Below are 21,161 nucleotides of genomic sequence, written 5' to 3'. Positions count from 1 at the left end.
TATAGTAGGTTTTTGTATGTATGTCGCCTAACAAAAACGCATAACCAGGGTATTTATTTCAAAATATGGAGACAGATGTAGTCCTTAGACATAAAATAAAAGTTGTTTAGAATTATGAGTTATGTTTCATTCTGGTTCGACCAGATTCCTGGGTTCTTGAAGGCATGTTTGTTTATTTTTGTTTGATAAAACAAGATAAATCCCCGTATCTCAAAGTTTTTTTAAGGTACGGGTTGTAAATTCGAAAATGTACTAAAAAAAAAATTAAAGAACATAAAATGGAGAACGTTAATATATTAAATACGAATTAAAAAAATAATTGGTGAGTTTGTTTTATTATATATGAATAAAATAATTCGAAATAAAGTGTATAATAAGGGCACGTCCTAGTATAATATAATTTATTAATTAACAATATAATTTCATCAAAATTCATACATTAAATGTGTATCTGAGCTCCATAATATTAAATGTAGCCACCCTTAGTGGCAGTGATGGCTCCCAGGTGGTGGCAGAAGGATTGACACCCGCTGCAGATGTATTCTTCTGTCATAGGTTCCCAGATCTGGCTGACAGGGGCTTTGAGGGACTTTGTGTTTGCATGACGGACATTGCAGGCCTTCCCCTCGATAGGTACCCAAAAGGTGTAGGTGAGGGGGTTAGTATCATGGCTGTAGGGGGCCAAAAGTATAAAAAAGAGTTCTAAAGAACTCAAAAGACTCATTAAAAGAGTTTTTAACACCTTTTCGATAGCTCTCTAGATAGTCTTTTGTAAAGCACGGAGATTTCATGCATGAGTTCTCATGGACTTGAGGGGATGTGCTTGGGCTGTTCTCTTTAACTTCTCCGTGTCCAGTTTGCCCTTTTTGACAGACCCCTTCTTCCACTCCAAAGATACAGACTTGCTGATGGCGTAGACACTAGTCTTGGAGACGTTCAACTGCTTTGAAACTTCTGTGGGTTTTTCCTGAGTCAAGGACTACGCGAAGGACAATTCACCGATCACGTTCAGTTGTCAATTGCTTGTCTTGAACGTAAACTCAAGTTTGTTTGGTTTTGTATTTCATTGTTTATACTTATATATATCTTAATATGAATTAATTTTAATCACTCATGCATAATTAGTTATTGAATTAGTAAGTGCTCAAATTTCAATCGATCAACCGGTATATATTATACACAACCTAGTAAAAACGGATGTTTACTAGTATAATTTCCAAAATTCGAATAAAGTAATGAATATTTCACAAAAATACAAAGTTAATGTTTATACTTGAAGTATTACAAATTTTATGCTGTTGACATCCAAAACTCATATTATTAATATAGGGGCTTATCTTAGCTCTATTTATATATTCATACAAGTATTTTTACTATTTCAATTGATATTTATGTGTTCAAAATGGATCAATTAGTTAGTTAAATAATACAAACTTAAAGAATCGGCAATTATTATAATCGTTTAAATGTTTATTTTGTACTTAAATCCATTTGATTTTCGGGATTTCTTTTTTTTAAATTCACTAACCGCCTTATAAAAATTATGATCATTAATAGAAAGGAAACATTTTTTATCTAAGCCAACTAATTAATAAATGTATACATATTAATACACTATTTAACCTGTACAGTTAGTTAATGACAAGTGACTTTCTGTGCACGGTAAATTTGTATTTAGATAAGTTATTTATGATTGTTTCTTATATTTGGAAATTTCTTTTGTTCGATTGTGTTATTGGTTATTTGTAATTGCATTTATATTTTGTGAATAACGTAGCTTTTTATAATATAAGAAAATCACAGTCAAATTTGATGGTTTTCATCAAAATAATTAAGATTAACAGTAATTTAAATGAATATACTTTTTAAGAACTACTAATTTCTTGCAAAATATTTTATATATAAATATCATTATTACTCTCTTAATTAAAGCAAGAGTTAAAACTTAAGAGTGAAAAATTAACATAAAAGTAAGTAAATTTTTACAATGAATAAAACTTTATTCTTTTTTAAAGTTTGACAGAATGTCCTAAATATATTAGCACATGAGTAAACTTGTTTAATGCATATTTTTTAGACAATATTAAAGCAATTTCATATTTCATTAGTCAAAACTAGTTACAAATTATTTGCTACGAATAATTACAAAGAACAATAATTGCTTAAATGACATATTATACAGGGTCATAAGATCAAATCGGTGTACACCGGTAATTTTGTTATCATGCAACTGTCTGATGGGGTATCTTTTTTTGCTGAGAGAAACGTTGTAGCATCAAAAAACATTGCTAAAGTATTGGACATCAAAGCGATAGCTGCTCCAAATATAAAACAGGTTGAATTTACAGGGGAAGAATGACGTTGCTCTGAGACAAGAAAATGGAGATTTCAAATCGGGTGGTCTGAAATGTGACTGACGTCAGGATCCAACCCGTTCAAAAGATTTTTGTCTCATATAGGTGGCTCAAGTGGCTGAGTGAACACTGCTATGACTTCATGAATACTAACCCCCAACAGTCCGGATCTTAATCAGATGGATTATTTTGTATGGAGCTACGTTGAATTTAAAACGTATAGAACGTCTTATACTCTCAAGGACTGTCTGATTGCTTACATCACGTAGACAATGACCAACATGCCAAGGAACTACCTAGTCAACGCCTACTCCTCTTTTGGGCCCAGATTCAGGTTGTGGTTGATACAGAAGGCAAGTACATCAAATGATATCTTTTTCAGCATTCATATGTACAGTTCAAGCCAATTTTCAAATTGTATCAGCTCACTGGAGACTCAAATTGTATCTCAGTGTTAGATAGTGCAATTATTAACTTCCTTACTGGAAAATCCTTTTAGATTGAAGAGTTGATGTTATAATAAATACTAAGGAGTGCAACTTCATTTCATTAATAGAAAAATATAAGAAGGTACAATGGGTATAGGACTTTACTTTTTTCTTTGCTTCTTCGTATAGTCACAGTGCTCTTCACATTACTGTTATTAATAATGCTAAAACAAGTTTTAAAGAAAACCTTCACACAATCGCATACCGGGTCTGATGGTCATTACAAATTCCAAATACTCTCTAGAAGAAGAAAGAAAATGTACTTTCTGTAAAGACAAATTAGAAATGTCTTTTGACTTCGTCGTAGGTTGCCAGAAGTTACCAGAGCTACGAGACTTGTTCTATGAATGGGTTAATGAAGGCTATACAGTAGCACTGAGGGAAAGATACTTTCTTTTCTAGATGTATCCAGAATCTGACGAAGGCATAAAGATAAAAACTCTAATTATTTGATTTCTGTTCAATCTATGTATACCAAAATAAATGTTTTGGAGTCCAGGCGTACAGTTCAGTATTTCTAGTATTGATTGAGTAGGAAATATGTGAACTCGCACTCTTCTGTTATCTTGTCTAACTAGAGTGACAGTTATTTTTGATTACTCATTTTTTTTTGGCCTTTATTGTGATGGATTTAAACATTTACAATCTTAATACGATATACTAGAAAAATAATTCGTTAAAACATGTAGACAAACGAAAATTAAAAAGACTATTATAAGATATAGCACGATCCAGAATATTTAAAATAAATATTTAGAAATAACATCAATTCGACGATGATCTAAAAAAAGAAGAGTTTAAATTTTCAATAAAACATTTCCCTGAAGATTAACAATATGTAAAATTTTATATAATTGTTCTTAATTTATAGACCATAGTTTTAATAATAATTCTATCAACTCTCTCATTATTTGAAATAGAGAGTAAATCTTCTTTGCTCAGTTGTTTATTGAATAATGTACTAGACCATTTGATGGGGCATTGTTGTTTATTATTTTTAACATTTTGGATAATTGATCTAAACTTATTTTAATAAATTTATTTGAATATTGTGGAGAAAAAATAGTTTTTTCAAACCCAATTTTCTCTTCAACAGTTATCAAATTAAACAAATAAAACCAGATTCTAAAAGCTTGATGTGTTTTAATTTATATTTGTTAATAAAATCACCTCCAGCCTCAATTACAGTCTTTATACGAGGCGGAATGCGTGAAAAGTCCTTCCCAACTTGATCCCTTGTCAAATCCTTGAATTCCTTCTTGCAATTGGATTTTGATCCGGGAACTTTGGTAGCCAAAAGTACGGTGAGATGAAGTCAAAATTGTCTTGGAGCCATTTAAGACTAAGGCATCCCATTGGCTAAAAAAAAAAAAAAAAAAAATCACCTGCAAACCTACCAAATTGGCAACATATATAACTTGCGCAACATGTAATTTTTGTAGTATTTGAGGAATTTTGTACGTTGTACCACTTTTTGTTTTAACAAACTATTACTCATTTCCATATCTAAATCCTGAGTTGGTATCCAACAGTTTAGTTTACCAATGATTCATTGATCAATTTACAATAATGTATTTTACATAAATATGTATATTAGATCCGTTTATTTGAATGTCTTATCTATTTACGTAGAATGACTAATGCCTTTCATCTCTTTCACAAATATCTGAATCTTGAATAAAATTACTTCAGAAAGATTTGTTAACCTAGATAAGTTTGTATTATTATATAGGGTAAAACATCTTAGGGACTAGGAAATATTTCAAAGCTTACAAAACGAGTGTAAAAATGCAAACTATTTTTCATAAGATAAAAATCAAATATTCAGTAAGAATAAATGTATTTCTCAATAAAAGAGAAATAAAGGAAACTTTTTGTGAACTTTTACTTATATTTTTCCCTACTTCTATGTATTATATGTTGAAGTAAAAATAAGTCAATTATTATTAATACGTGAAGGTATATAAATTATAGATACATACATGATTGTTAAATATATTTGAAATCCGGAGCAAGATCTATGTTTATGAAAGTCCTTGATATGTCCTCCTAATACAAACACCGTATAATCATTATTGTTTGCCCCCCACCCTGTCTTACGGCCAAAGATACAAATAACTCCCTAAATAATAATGCGAAAGGACTTGAATTGATGTTACAGATACGGTGTCATATTAGAATTTTAAATTGGTGCAGTTTGTCCAAATCAGGAAATTGGAATTGAATTTATTCCAGAAAAATAACAATTTTAAAAACTTAACGTTTTGGGCAAATAAAATGTTGTCTCCTAGCTCGCTGGATCTAAACCCCATAAACTACTATGTGTGGGTAATCTTGGAGAGAAAGTCCATGAAACAGACACATAACCCTGTTGGGGGATTTCATTCTCGAGGCAGTGGCCAACATGGACAAGGAATTCCCCATCAAGGCTTGTGCCAGTTTCAGAGGAAAGTTAGAGACTGTGGTTGAACCTGGAGATTGTTGTTTTCGATGATTGACTTCACTACATACCCCAAAATGCACGTTTTATTATTATCAATTTTCAAGAGTGAAGTTTAAAGTGTATAGAGTAATCCAGTGGGGTTGCATTTGGAGAGGAGGGGCCACATTTTGAGGTCCCAAAAGTCCTGAAAGTTGTATCGCAGGAAAGCCTGGGTATTAGCAGTGTGATGTCACGGAGTTCCATCTTGAATGAAAAAAAAGGTTATCTCCAAACGTTTCGCTGGCCTAAGGTGGCACTTTCTTATTGAGAAGTTTGATGTAAGTATCTGCATTCTTCTCCAGAAAAATGGGAGGGCAGACTTAGCCTGAGCTGGCCACAATACCCAAGACCATGGTGACGGTGAATAAGTACCTGCACGATAAAAATTAACACGGGTTCATCCAAGCTCTTTGAATATGGCCATGGGGTTATGCCGAGTAAGAGAAGATTCAAAATTTCACTCCTTTGTTGCTCTATTTTACTCATTCTCCCTTTTTTTTTAATTGTGTCAAAGCTTTACATAAGGAACCTCAAGTCACAAAGCCTATTGTTCACCGAGTTTGAAAACAATCAACAAATAAATTACCAACTTATTAAAATTTAAATTATTTGTACCCCTAGATAAGATCAGCTCTGTATATACCCGTATTATGCCGTCATTTTTTTTCTTTTTTCATTCATCTTACGGATGCTATATTTAAAAAAAATCTAAACTAAATATTTTTTAGTAGCTTTTCAGTTACAAGATATCTAATACCTGACTCGTGGGGGAGAAAAATAATTTATCTAAAATATATAAGAATTATATAGTACAGATGCATCAATTTGATTCTGGTATAATAATGTTAAGAACATTAACGTTTTAAAACTTGACAAGCCTGATTAATGAATTTATCTTATCTTTTATAAGAAGTACAACAGATGAATTATTTCATGCATGTTTAGGCCTAAAAAAATTGAACTACAATTTTTTTCCATACCATCTTTTTTCTAATTGCACCAGTTATAAAATCAAAACATTTAAGAATTTTAAGCAATCTTACAGTTGTATTATATTACTATAATACTTAGTAAATTAATCAACTGTACCCTTGGCTATATGGTTCCAGTGTTACTGATATACAATATCAGTAGGCGTGTATTGTTCTTGAAAATGGAGAAGCTAGTAATTGCAAAATAGATAAGTTCAGCTTGGAGTTAAAGTAATATATTAATGAATATATTTTAAGTATAATAACAGTAAAGTATTGAAACCAGATGCTATTGTGTTGTGTTTACATAATTATTATTAATTAATACGACTAATTAATAGTATTATTCTTTACAAAGAAACATTAATGTACCTATGTATATGACGCATTTATCATATTAACAATACGATAAATATCATAACATCATTTTAGGTTGAATTAAAATTAACAATTGTTTTTATAAAATATTCTTTCTTTGCAAAATGTTTTTGACCGATAGTCCGCTCACAGTTAAATTTATCAATACTTACAGAAAAACAAAATTATTTACATAATTCAAATGTGTAAAAATTCTACGCGATAATTCTTAAATTAAGTAATTTATCGTTTGAAATGTAGTCTAAAATTTGATTTATAATTTTATCATTCAAATCTATATCTTTTTTCGTTAGTTTTTCATCATCTCAATGAAACACTTCTCCTTCTAGGCAGGGGTTTCTTTTTTTTAAAAGTATTTTTCAAAACATTTGTAATGGAACATTGAAACCTACTTTATCTTAATCCTTCCTTTCTTGGACCTTATGTTTATATTTCATAGTTAAAGTAGTTATGTTCCTTACGCTTCCTTTCGTTCTTCATTCCGACCCGTTTCCCTCCAATGTGGTGAAGTTCAAAATATGGAATTTTTTTTTGGTATGTTGTCATCGTCTGCTAGTTTAACAAAACCTTTCAATACATCATATTATGGCAAAAATTCTGAAACATTTTATTTTGTTGTTAAATTCTGAATCCGCGGAGTTGTATGAAGTCTAATAACTAAATTTTTTTACTTTGAATCAACGTAAATAATTTTTTCCTTATTAGCTTAAAAAAATGATATTAATATATATATAATAAAAAAAAACAAATATGTATTTTAAATTCTTCAACACAAAGACATTTTTTAATTATACTATTTTTGAATGAAAGTCACATCAGCGATATATTATTTTCTCAGCTTACAATAACAAAAATATGTATTTGAATAATTGTAATATGCCAGAGAATTAAAAAATAAGTTTTAAATAAAATTAATATGACTAGATTGTAATTCTTTAGGCTCTTTTAACAGGCAGCCGTCCTACATTGACTCCTTTGTGATGTCAAAAATACTAATGACCCGTTTATAGGGTGTGCTGATGCAACATCCTACAAATAATTACTCACAATTAATTACCAAAAGATACATTGAAATGTTCTTATTGAATATTATATTAAATAAATAAGGGTTTATTGGATGGATAGGTTTCATATTGTATTCCTTTTCAGAATTGAAATAACGGATGATTGATTAAATTCATTTGATTAATTTATCTAAATGTCTAGAATTTTAATAGTCATGGAAAAATACCCTTTTACAATACTTACTTATTTACTATGGTGAATCGAGGGAAAAAAATTGTCATCATATCAATAATGATAATGCATGCTCAATTGTTATTTCACTGTCTTATTGAAATAATAATTAACTAATTTGTATTTTATTCTCATTTTCTTTATAAATTTGCAATTTTGTACAAGTTGTAGCTAGTATAGCTAAATTGTACAAGTAACAACTCAAAAATGAGATGAATAATATTTGTGAGGGATTTACTTGTACCGTACAGTTAATAGTTAATAATTAGAATGCCCGATGTTGTAATAAAAGAAATTGTAACATGTAAAATTTGTGTACTTAAGTTGCAACTTGTACACAACACAAATATACATACCAGCTGAATTTGTACATTATTTATATTAAAAATAATTTACTAAATAATTTTTTAGGAATCTCTCATTTTATTTTCAAATTAACTAATTATTAATTTTATTTTGCAGGTGATGCAAAATAAAATTTGTGCCTTTAAAGTACTTTTGGTTTAAAAATAATTGCAATTTTTGAAAGGATCAATAACGTTCAATTAAGTTTGGCAGAGCTGAGCCAATGCCTAAGTGGCAAAAATGAAGATTCATCCTCAGAAAAAAACCTATCAAATTGGACAAATAGTATGGAACTCTCAACAACTCGTAAGGAAGATCAAACAGTACATAAATGTTTCTACGATTTTTGCCGTCAAACCATTCTTCACGGGTGGCATTACCTTGCTGTGGATGATAAGAGTGAGGTTGAGGTTGAAGAAAATGAAGTTGAGATTTTAGAGGATTCTAGGGAAGAAGATGTCCAAAACGTAGAATTCCCTCCCAGGATCCTCGTAGAGAGTGAGAAGTCCACTAATACTCCTCCTAGTTTCCCAACTCTTGAGAAAAAGAAACGAAAAAGGAAGAGGAAAAAGAGAAAAAAGAAGAATATATTTAACTTTCATGCATTTCGTTCAGCATTTTGGACTCTTATTGTGAGTGCATCCGTTATTTCTGGTGGATTTTTTCTATACAATAACACGAGGGAATTTTTGAATGCAACAGTTCAAACAACTTTGGACGGAAGTGTTTCTCTCTCCGAAGTTTTCTTTCCTTCAGTTGTAGTCTGTAACATCAATCAAATAAGAAAATCATTTTTCTCAGAGTTAGGATTCTACGAAAATGACACTTTAGTCAGGATTATGTATGAAGACTTTATCAAAGGAACTGTCGAACGAGACCGACAGTATACAAAAGTTTCTGATCAGTATGTAGTCGACAGCGACGAAGATTCAAAAAGAGCGGCTTTCTATGACGTAAGTATAAACATACAATTTAAATTGAACATTTTTACTTAATAAATATAATGCCAGTATAAAATTTAGTGTTGAAAGTCATCAAAAAATATCATCCGCATAAGGGTTTAATTTGAGTTTATGGACAAATATTGAACTAACAACAGTGGCATTATATAAAGATATTAAAAAAAATATCACAAACACAGTTTGAACCAAATACATAATAGATTAGTAGGTAATATACCAAATGGTCCATTAAAACCTGAACACTTTGAAATTTAAATTTCTTCAATGTATAATATATCAAATAACGATTGAATTTCAACAAAATTATTACAATAAATAAAAGTGTCTGGGCTCTCTTAATAATTAATATAGCCACTCTTTTGGGGAATGATGGATTCCAGGCGGCAATGGAAGGCCTTGTACCAGTTGCAGATATAGTCTCCTGTCATGGCATCCCGTTGCTGGCTCCCAGTAGCTTTAGGGGACTCGGTGTTTGGATGACGACACTACAGGTCTTCCCCTCAACGTACATACAAAATGTTTAGTCGAGATGGTTCCCATCAGGGATGTAGGGGGGGGGAGGGGGAGTTCAAAAGAATTAGAAAGACTTATTCAAAAGAGTTCCAACGGAAGAGAAATGTTTCTTCTATTGTTGGTATCAAAAGGGGCATCTCAATCCTCACAAGGATCTTTCCACCCATTTTTTTATATCTCTCTGGACTGTCTGGTGTTAAACCCCGAGATCTCGAGCATGACCCCTCATGGACTTGTGGAGATTGGCCTTGGCTATTTTCTTGAACTCCAGCTTGGCATTTTTGACAGAGTCCTTCTTCCTTTAAAATATTTCGTACTTGGTAACAGTGTAGACAGTGGTCCTAGAGACACGCAACTGCTTGGAGTGCGAGAATGGAAATTTGTAAATCGTTCAAGGGTGAATTTTCTTTGTTTACCTCTTCTTGGTGGTTTGCCTTACTAAGCCTATTGCCTCTTATTCTGAAACATTCTGAATCAGTGGAAATCAATGTTCTTTTCTCAAACCAAGCTTTCAGTGTTTTTTAAAGTAATAAACATTAAGAATTTATTTATATATTATGGCGAAATATCTATTAGGCGAAATATCTATTAGGCGAAATGTTCTATGGCAAAATGGTTTAACACAAAAGTACCAAGCGCCGTTAAATATGCTACCAAGGTAAGTTTCAGGATGATGAGCCCAATCTAAGAAATGACCATGGAGTTGAACCTCATACAATTGAGATCCCATTCTTTAAACAATCAAGGATTTTTGAACTTAATATTCAACAATTAAAAATAACGACATTATTTTTTGGGTAATATAAAAATGATATGAATTGGATGTTGTTTATGTGCTGACTTTTCTTTTATTAAAATACTACTTCTGTAGTTAATAAATTTATTATATTAAATTAAAAAAAGTTTTTACATCAAAATTGTAAATTATTAGTTTATAAGTTCAAAACAAACACCAACAAACTTTTCAAGTTATCATGATAAATTTTGAAATTTCTGCTTGATTTTGTTCACTTTGGTTCTTGTACCTAGATTTGATTTTACTTAATTGAAAATTTTAAAATTTTCTTCTCTTTTTTCAACTATTGAAAGTTTAGAGTAAAAGAAAAATTATTCAACCTTGGATCAAAAAATATATAACTTAGTACTTCCCCCTTATTCTCAAATTCAATTAATGCTAATTTTTCTAAATATTGATTTAAAGAAAATAATCAGAATAAGTTCTTTAAATCCCAGTGCTGAAACTTGATCTGAGATCAATTTTATTCGATTTGGTCTTAACTAATTGTTTCTAGAACAACTATAACCGATATTTGGGTCGACCCAGCGGTCTCAGACCGTGTACCAAAATTAAATAGTTTTCAAATCTTAGAATGATATGTTTTGTCCCACTGTAAATAACTTTTTTCCCCAGCTATACGAGTGGTATATCTATGAAACGTCATACCAGCCCTCTGTCTAAAATGCAACATCTTTTTAAATGGCACGCTTTTGTCCTATTGGATATATTATGATGTTTAATCCTTGCGAATTTATGTATACAAGTGTATTAAGAAATTGTTAACAAAAAATGATTAAAATCAACCAATAAACAAGAGCGTCATAACCAAAAACATGGAACAGAGCTGTAGTTCTGAAGCTATCTGAGTGTGGAAATTCACTATCAGAGATCTCTAACTTGTTGGGATGTAACAGCTCTACTGTGAACTGGATGACCGTAACTGGCATACTAAAAGCTTTCTCAAGGTCTAAATCAATTCCAAAATAATTGGTTAAGGCAGTTAAAGACACAATTGAAGGAAAAAGAGGTAAGGTGGCCTTCAATGGTGTTCCTAGTGAACTTGGCAGTAGCCACAGCATCATAGCGCTTTGTGAAGTAGTGCTTAATTCTTAATTCCTACAAGAAAAACTCCTTGTCAGGGTTTGAAGCCTTACGATCGAGTAAAGCGTGTGAATCACTGAATAATCCTCGCAACAAGCTTGAAAAATAAGATTCTCGGCCTCCCCACAGCCCCCACTGTTCCTCCCCTGGACTTTTTTTATTTTTTGGCACATCTGGGGATGCGTTTGGGAGTCTGATACACAACAAAATACCACCCAATGACTACCATCAGTATTGCTTGAGCAACATAGAGCCAAACTTTGGAAAAAACTCTGTGCATAGCTCTGCATCAGGCTGGAACTGGTCATAAAGGTAAAAGGAGGATATTTTGATTGATAACTTAAACATCGTTTGATTATATTTATGATTTAAATTTTATGATATTATTTTTGAAATATAACAATTTTTTGGCTTTGAAAGAGTGTTGCTTTTGAGACAGAGGAGCTTGTACAATATCATTGTGAGTCATGTACAAATAATGTACGCAAACTTTAAAAAAAAACTATAATTGTATTTTACACATAATGTAAAAAAACTATTTAAATATAGGACATATATTAATAATTTTTTCGAAAATAGATCTAAGTTCTTTGTATCGGCATCGGATTTTTTTGAAAATCACTATAATAAAATTATGTTTCTTTATAATAGTATTGAATCAATAATTAATTAACAAGAATGCGATAAATTTAATGGATATTTCGATCAATCATTAGCTCATATATATGAAAAGTATTCATTGACTACAAAAAATATTGAAAAATATAAATAAAAAGGTCAATTTTTTATTTAAGTTTTTATTAATAATTTTGTTGTTGACGAAATTGATTCATCAATTTTTCTTACTTACAGTTGGATCAATATATTTACGTCCATTCTATTTTTTTTATTCTGCATGTGTTTAAGAATATTTGACTTTTAATCCCTTACTATTTTAAAACTAACATGGATAAATTTGATATTTATAGCCTCAAGGGTTGTCATACATTGAAGTAAAAGCTTTTGGGATTTTTATATTTATTTATTAGATCTAAAAGTAAGGGAAACCACTTCTTTAACATAAATATTAAATATCTGGACTATGAATTTGCAAATTTCCTATAATGCTGCTCTATATATCGACTTTTAAATATTATAATATAAATTTTCTTTTTACACAAATACAAAAAAAAACCAATAACAACGTTGAAGTATAGTTAAAGCTGATACAGGTGAATGCATAACTTTTTATCAATTATTGATCAAGTGTGATTCTGTGAATCGTGAACTAATTTTCCAAAGCTCAACCAGATCAATATTCTTAAAAAGTACAAGTTGTAAGAAAATGATAGTTTATATTTTTATTATACTTTATATAAATAAAGTAGCCACCCTTATCCTTCACTTGCCTTGAATGTATTCTTCATATATTCTTCCAACAATTCAGCCGACTCCTTCTCTATGGCAGTCTTTAGGGCTCTTGTTTTCTTTCTTGGGCTTTTTAATCTTGATAATGAGACCCATGGAGCAGGGGACAATGTGTAAAATCTCGTCAAAAGTCATTCTCTCGTCAAGAAGCCCTGCCAAACAATTTCTTTTGTCCGCTATCTCAGCTGTATTTAGTCTGATGAAGAAATTTGTTTCAACAGAACTGTTTGTTTTTATTATGCTACTAGTTGATATTTTGGGGGAAAAATATGAAATTATTTAGTAAATCCATGAAATATTTCCAATGTTTCATTTACGATTCGCTCAGACACGCTGTACATTGATATTATCTACTCTTTCGACCTATTTTGTATGATACAGTTTTAATTAAATACATTTTTTTATATATTTTATCGTTTAATTATTGTGAAAAATTGTATTGTTTTTAAATGATAATGTAACTATGATTTAAATTTTAGGTACTCAAAGTCTTTTTAGAGAAACGAAACTTATCAGTTGAAGGTTCTATAACGTGGCTTAGCCATCAAAAGTGTGATGACATGTTCATTTTTTCAAAGTGGAATTCAACTATTACTTACAATTTTGGAGAAAATAAAAGGGATTTTGGAACAGACTATGGAATCTGTTGTTGGTACACTCCTCAACTTAATTTTTCAGATATACCAACTGGTCCAGATACAGATTGGGCTTATTGGTTTAATTCTGTACCAAAAGGCGCTAAAACCGGTAAAGATAATGGATTCTCCGTCCTTTTTGATATCGAATCCTTTGATTATGGATACTATGATGAAGGCTCAGAAGGGCTTAAAGTGGCAGTTGTACATCATTTAGACATGCCCATTATTAGACAAAGAGCATTTCATGTAGCTCCTGGCACAGAAAATCAAATACCAGTCACTCCTACCCTTTATACGGCGACAGAACAGGTAATTTTATGATGTAATTTTGTATTAATTACTCTTAAAAATGATAAGTTTTCTGTTTTTTTTTTTAAATTTCATTTCTAAGTTATCTTGTTTATATGTAATGGTATTGTCACAAAATCATGCAAATAGGTGTCATAAAAAAAGGTAAAGTAACTAAACATATATACAAAACAAAGTTATATAAAAACTATGTTTGAGGTGTAGTAAAAAGAAATCCTTGATTTAAGGGGGTTTTTTTTTTAATCTTTTTTTTTTTTTTCATTAATTTTTATCATCATGAGAATCAAAAAAAGTTCTTACATGAGCCTAAAAGTTGACTATTTCCATTCTTTTATCCACATTTTTGACAATTGACCTTCAACAGTGTGATTCATCTTTGACATCAAAATTACCGGAACGGAACCGACGAAACCAAAATATTGTGTAATTAGCTCAAACAAACCTGAGTCAAACAATCACAAAACTAGTGTGAAATGTTTTGTTTAATACAAGAGCTAGCGTAAACTGATTGCACTTATACAAATTGAGATACACATAACTAAAGACATTTATAGGAAAATATTGGATTTTGGTTTTAATTGTGTTAAAAATGTCAGATCCAAAAAATTTCACATTTATGTACCAAGCATTAATTATTTGGACGATACATTTAGTCGATAATGCCTTTTTACCATATTTTTAAATACAGATTCATATTTGTTTACACTTCTGATCGAAACCCCAAAACTGATTTGTACTTAAGATTTATTAACTAATACTTGAGGCAAATGAGTTTAAACAATTTTTTTCATATACAATAAGATGGTATAATTTATTCTTATGAAAACTGATTTGTTTTTTCAAAAATTAAAAAATGTATTTTTCATTTCCTATCCCCAATTTGGTTGTCATCATTTTGGACCTGATTCATTACTAAAAGTCTGACATAAATATAGAAGGAATAGTTAACATTTTAATTTCAAAGGCAATTTCTACTCCAGAACATAAAAATAATAAAACGAGGTGCTCGTATTAAATAAATACTCTCACTCAACTTTTTCTTTCATGTCCTGACGGGGAATATATCTTTGGTTTCAATTTTATTTAAAGTTAATAGAAACTTTAGGCAATAATAGTTCCACACGTCAATAATTGAATGAATGGAAGTATTCTTTTTTATAAAATAAATTTGAAAAATATTTTATGTTAAATACAACAAGTGCACATTAAATATAAAATAGCTAAATAAAAAAAAATTTAAGTATTTTTACGAATACAGTTTTAGAATGATACAATTTATATAGAAATGGTAAATATTCCAATATTTGTACCTAAAATGATGTATTTTTAAATGAAATACAGATTTTGGATATAATTTATAAGATGAATCCTAAAATTGGAAATTATCCTTGTAAGACTTGATGCAAAAATATATACATTTGCATAGTTGAGTGACATATTGTTGACCCAGTGCGAATACATACTAACTGGACAAAACATAAAACAATGAGTTTAATAATTTTTTGTGGGTAACCATAGATTCTGATTCTGCAATTTTTTTTTCGCCGAATATTTTTCCGTATTTCAGACGTAGAAATATGGTAAATTGACTATGAATTTATTTAGTATAAAATTATGCTATTTAATGAAAACATACAGTGTATGGGAACTTGTCAGTACCAAAAGCTAAAAATTAAAAAATTATGTTATATTACATGAGTGGAGATGACTAGCCGTTAAATATAATTTCTAATTTTCAAGTTTATAAAGTGAAATAAGTTGTGACTATTAGCTGCTGTGGTGTGCAATTCATCTTATTAAATTTTACCCAATATTTTTATAACCGTACTTTACTTTAATAGCTATATCAAACAAGTAAAGTGAGATGTAAAGCATAAGTTTTAACTTACTTGCACAATTTTTAATGCAAAACAAGTTTTTACGATGGAGGAGACCAGGAGGAACAAATCATCGAATTGGCTTGCGCAGAACACTGCCCAGTGTACATCAATAAGATGTTCAGGAATCCAAAGTGCACAATCTATGAAGTCTACAAACGCTGGAAGGAGGAGGGGGCATATAAGAGAAAAGCCTACAATTCCCAGACTAATAAAAATCGTACAAGTTAGACGTTACTCTTTTTTTTTTTTTTATTTGCCAAGGTATTAATAATATCAACGGATCGGGATTCCATTCTTACTCAATGTTAATGATATATCATGACGTCAAATCCTGTCAATAAACACCATGAATCATTCTTATCCATCTCCCAGCCTTCCCTCTACAACCTCATACAAAAACTACTAACTACTTTAAAAACATAAACATATGTTGGGGGATTCATTTTAAAGGGAATGAATTTACTGTAAATAAAATTGCTAGGCATGAAAAGAAAGGGAATGAAAGCACCTAGCGCTCCAAAACAAGATAGCCTTGTTTAGGACTGATTTGAAAATATATTGCTTGCGAAAATATATTTTCTAGTAAATGCATTTTATAAACTTAGTATTTACAACAGGTATAAATTATTTAAAACTGAAATTCTAGTCACTAGATGATGCTAGTGATGGTAACAAAATTTTAAACCCTACATTAAAAATTGACAAAGAAATATCCACCGAAATATTGAAAATAAAATATCTTAGTTCAAGTCTTTGTCCAGATAGCATGTTTTTGCAATGTGTCAACGATATGTAATGGTCTGTTGGACTGAATAGAAAGAATTGATGTTTTTATTACATACATTTCATTTCTTATACATAAAATAATTTACATTATTTAAACTTTACAATTGTTATAATATACTTTATTGATAAATATTGTTGATACAATTCTCATTTAATTTTGAATTCTAATTTTATAAATATTCTTCAAATATTTATTCTTGAAGTTAGAGAATTTAGTAATTTTTATCATTTTTCATTCATTAAATAAGAATCGTTTGTGTACATGGCTTTTGAATTCCAAATTTACTTCTTTTAACATATGACAAATGTAGTTCTCATGGATTTTGAATCGACATATAATTTTTACATGACATGTTCTTTCACTTCAAGACACTTTAGAATAGTAAAAAAAAAAGAAACTGAATTGATAAATGTAAGATTTTATTGTCGTTATAACATATTGGTTCCATTTTCATGTGTTAGAATTTGAATAAGTATTTTGTAATTTCTTTCGGCTGTATAATTTTGTTTTTCCTTATGAGGTAAACGATAAAAATAAAGGTTCATTAATCAAGAGCTTGTTACATCAATTACATATAATTAGCTAAATAAACAATTACTTATAAGTCGTTAAACAATATTTGACTTCAAAAACATTACCTTATTATTTAATACTATTTATTATTACTATTATTTAGTATTATTTAATCAAAGCTGTTAGCTTGATGATAATTGGATGCTTTTTTTTGGTGTTCCTTGTTGAAGGAAATTGATATGTATCTAAATTATGAAACAACAGTGCTTAAAATTAATATTACTTAAAAATATATAACTTAACATATGGAGAACAAAGTATCCTGGATTAGAAGTTGAAAGAAACGAGATTTTGAATTGAATTAATGTTGTTTGTATATGAGTTTAGATACTTTCCAACATTTTTAATTGTTTTTATTTTATTTCGATTAAAATCAAATGGGTATATATTGTTTCTCATTAATTAAGTTCATATTACAGGTAGGCTCAACTAAAAACTGTAGTAGGCCCTTCACCTACCATTTAAAAAAAGAAATGATATTACTTCCTAAAAAAATGTTGTTCTAAAAATGGAAAAAATATTATTAAAAAAAAACTTCATTAAATAAAATATTGAAACAAAAAGGATACAAAAACATTGGTCTTTCTTGAAAAAATCAATTCAAAACTAAAATAATACATCTTTTAAAGTTTAAAACGTAAGTAAATGTTTTTATAAAAATCAAATTTTCAAACTACGAGTAAAAGAGCTCTGTCCACGCTAATACTAACCCTGGGCTATGTTATTAACTATTATCCTTATCCCTACCCAAATATGGATGTAGGCCTCATGCAATACATTTTTGCATATGATCATACAGAAGGTAAGTCCTTACCTAAGCCTAGATATATGTTTTTATATGCTTCAAATATACTTACGCATAATATAGTTTGTTATATGTAATATGTAAGATACTTTGTTATAATATTCGTGAAAAATATATGGAACGACGTAACTCAATGAACAATGTGTTCGGGAAAAATTGAAAAAAATGAACTCAATATTCCTGGGTTCGCCCCCGGCCGTTCCTAGAGAAGGATGCTTTATTTATATGGACTTCAAAGACGATTCCTAGATCAGATGGAATAAATGAAATACTATAATATTCACACATACTTAATTAGTGAAACTCCATCTGGCCAATTATAGGAACATTAAAAAAGCAATTAATTAATTTGCATAAATTGCTACAATAAAAACTCAGCAACTAAATTTCAATTAGTTTAATTTGATTTATTATTCCGTCAAGCTATTGGTTCGTAATATTTATTTCGACAGCAAACGCACGTTCCTCAATACTCTAACGCATAATAGCGACTGCTTGTATTCTCCCCTCCCCAAAAAAAAAAAAATGGAACCCTCACTGCTATATATACAAGCTGATTAACACTCATTCTTGAAAAAGGAAGTTATCTTCCCGCACCCTATGTGTTGTTGAAACAACGAAAGGAACATAAATAGTTCAATTATTGTATGGACATGAAATGTATGTACATAAATACTGCCTTTATAAATTTCCTAAGATATGTATAAAATTGATTTCAAAATATGATTGTAAAAATACGTATGCTTATAGTTGTTTATTCTTTTAAGGAGAAATACTTATATGTAATGTTCTATCATTGTATATGAAATGTATAATTTATTGCATCTATTGTAATTCCATAAAGAAAATAAAGGAGAAAAATACAGAAAAAAAATGTACCTAGACTAACGATTTGTTTATATCAATTATATAGGCGATTTTATCCATTTGAAATATGACAACTAGCGGTCAACTATCTATAATCTATCTTGCCATGGAACATACACTTGTAATATGTTTTGTGAAATATCGTATATACTTTAATTTAGAAAAAAAACTTGATTGCCCTTTGAAATAGAAAAATTAAAATGTTTCGAAAGAGGTTTTAGCAAACAGTTTCCCACTTTTTAGTTGTAGAACGGTACAACTATACAGGGATAATCTTTTCTAGTCCTATATGTTTTTTTTTTTTTTTCAATTTTTCAGGATTAAAATTAAAACAAAGGTACATTTATTTAACAATATCATCTGAAAATAGTTCTGGGCACAATTTTATTGACTATGTGAACTCTCAGCTCTCTAATAATTGTCTCAATCCGAGGTGTAAATCCCTTGCAGATCTCGGCTAGATAGCCAGACTTGAGCTTGGTCCACTCCTTCTTGATAGAAGACTATAAAGATTGGACACTTCTGGGAGGAGTAGCAGACGCCCTCTCCTCCAGACGCATCTAGATACAGTGGTCCAAGGTGTTAGTAGCTGGAGAGGAGTTCAGCCACATATTGATGTCCCAACTCTCGTTAAAGTGTTCTCTCAAGAAGGCATGCGTGTTAGCAGTGAGATGACACGGAGCTCCATCTTGAATAAAACAAAGTTCTCCCCAATGTTTTCTCTAGCCCAAGGCAGCACTTTCTTATCTAAAAGTTCGGTGTACGCATATACAAGGAGCCCTTCCAACTTATCCACAAGATAATGATATACTAACTGGCAAGAAAACCAAATTGAATGATACTTTTGTAACTTTTTATAAAGTCTAGTTACTGAGCCTCGTTTTTTTTAGTTATTTACTTTATATTTTATTTCTTTCTTCAAATCCATCTGTTTGAACTTTTATTTGTTAAAATATGAAATATGTAGACATTTCAAAATATACCATTTTATATTGTATTTGTATCTATTATTTTGATTGCACCTATATTATCTCTATTTGAGACATATGTAGGCCGTTCACGATTATATATTTTTTTTACAATATAGGTACTTTTTAAATTAATATTTAGGACAAAAGTTATTTGTATGAATTAACAAATGAACAAAATATTTGAACCATTTGAGTATAAATAAAAAATCTCTAGATTCCTTTCATGCCTCTTTTGTCAGTCCGTAAAGAAGGTAAAATCGAACCATCCTGTCATTATTGAAGTTATTTCTCCTTTTCAGAAAATAATCATCTTGGGTGTAGTCGCCACTCAACCAGGGCTTCACAACATCTTTCATCAACAACTTGCACTCAGTAGTGGGGCTGCAGTGTTGGGAAAATTTCTTACTCCGATCTCAGTATTTTTAATTTCAGCGACTCCAACACACCATTTTACAATAATATACTTTATTGCCTATATAAATACTATTGAGTCATTTGAGTGTAGAGACTATAAATATAGATTTGATTTATAGCTATAGTTAGTCATTAGTTCTATCAAGTAAATAATTGGGCCTGGTATAAAGAAAATATTTAGATTATCAAATATTTTACATGATGAACAACAAATGAAATGATACATGATTTATTTATATTGCTAGTTCATTCATAAGTTTCTGAACAAAATTTATGAACTAATCATAATGGAAACGACACTACACACAACCTCTCCTGAAAAGTTGCACATTACACTGACGACCTTCACTTTTCAATAGACTAAGTAATGAAGTTGTATGGTCAATATCTACACTCTGAGCAACATAATAACTTGTAAATTAAAGGTATTCGAGAATTGTGACTCTGTAGAAGGTAGAACACAGATAGAAAACATTTGAAATTTGTGAAGTAAATTTATTGTAAGTCTTAGATTATAAATAAGTTTTATTCACATAAATTTTGATAATTTTTGTAGCTGGTATCAAAGTTGGTACACATTTTCAGATTCCTGACTTTGACCCCACGAAAAAAAAGCTCGGCCTCTACAGGCCTGCTTGCAAGGCTTCAATTTCAAAAACCACATTTGTCAAAAAGTCTTCAGTGACAACCTTGTTGCGTTCTCCACTTTTTGTCTTCCTTTGGAGGCTCTTGCCGCTCTTACTGTGCTTCCTGACCTTACGGTCTAGCTCAACAGAGCAATTCATACAGAAAAGTAGCGGGCTACAAACATAGATGGTGTTATTACTTTTTCTAAATTCATTTTCTTTTCCGTTAGTTCCAACCTTCAAAAGATAGATGTCAAAGTTACATGACGATCTGTT

The 21,161-nt window shown here is 30.2% G+C and overlaps 1 protein-coding gene across 1 annotated transcript in view; it reads left to right on the top strand.

The window, feature by feature from the left end:
- Window positions 1-21,161, top strand: part of LOC121118849 (acid-sensing ion channel 4) — a 118,648-nt gene that overhangs the window by 55,130 nt on the left and 42,357 nt on the right. The window contains exons 2-3 of the mRNA XM_040713448.2: window positions 8,372-9,207; window positions 13,495-13,962. Of these exons, the coding sequence (XP_040569382.1) occupies window positions 8,542-9,207; window positions 13,495-13,962 (1,134 nt within the window). The 5' untranslated portion in view covers window positions 8,372-8,541. The remainder of the gene's footprint in view (window positions 1-8,371; window positions 9,208-13,494; window positions 13,963-21,161) is intronic.

The sequence above is a fragment of the Lepeophtheirus salmonis genome, chromosome 5 (genome assembly GCF_016086655.4).
Source record: "Lepeophtheirus salmonis chromosome 5, UVic_Lsal_1.4, whole genome shotgun sequence".
Taxonomy (NCBI): domain Eukaryota; kingdom Metazoa; phylum Arthropoda; class Copepoda; order Siphonostomatoida; family Caligidae; genus Lepeophtheirus; species Lepeophtheirus salmonis.
The sequence above is the reverse complement of the archived record's forward strand: the minus strand, read 5'-3'. Positions and strand labels throughout refer to the sequence as shown.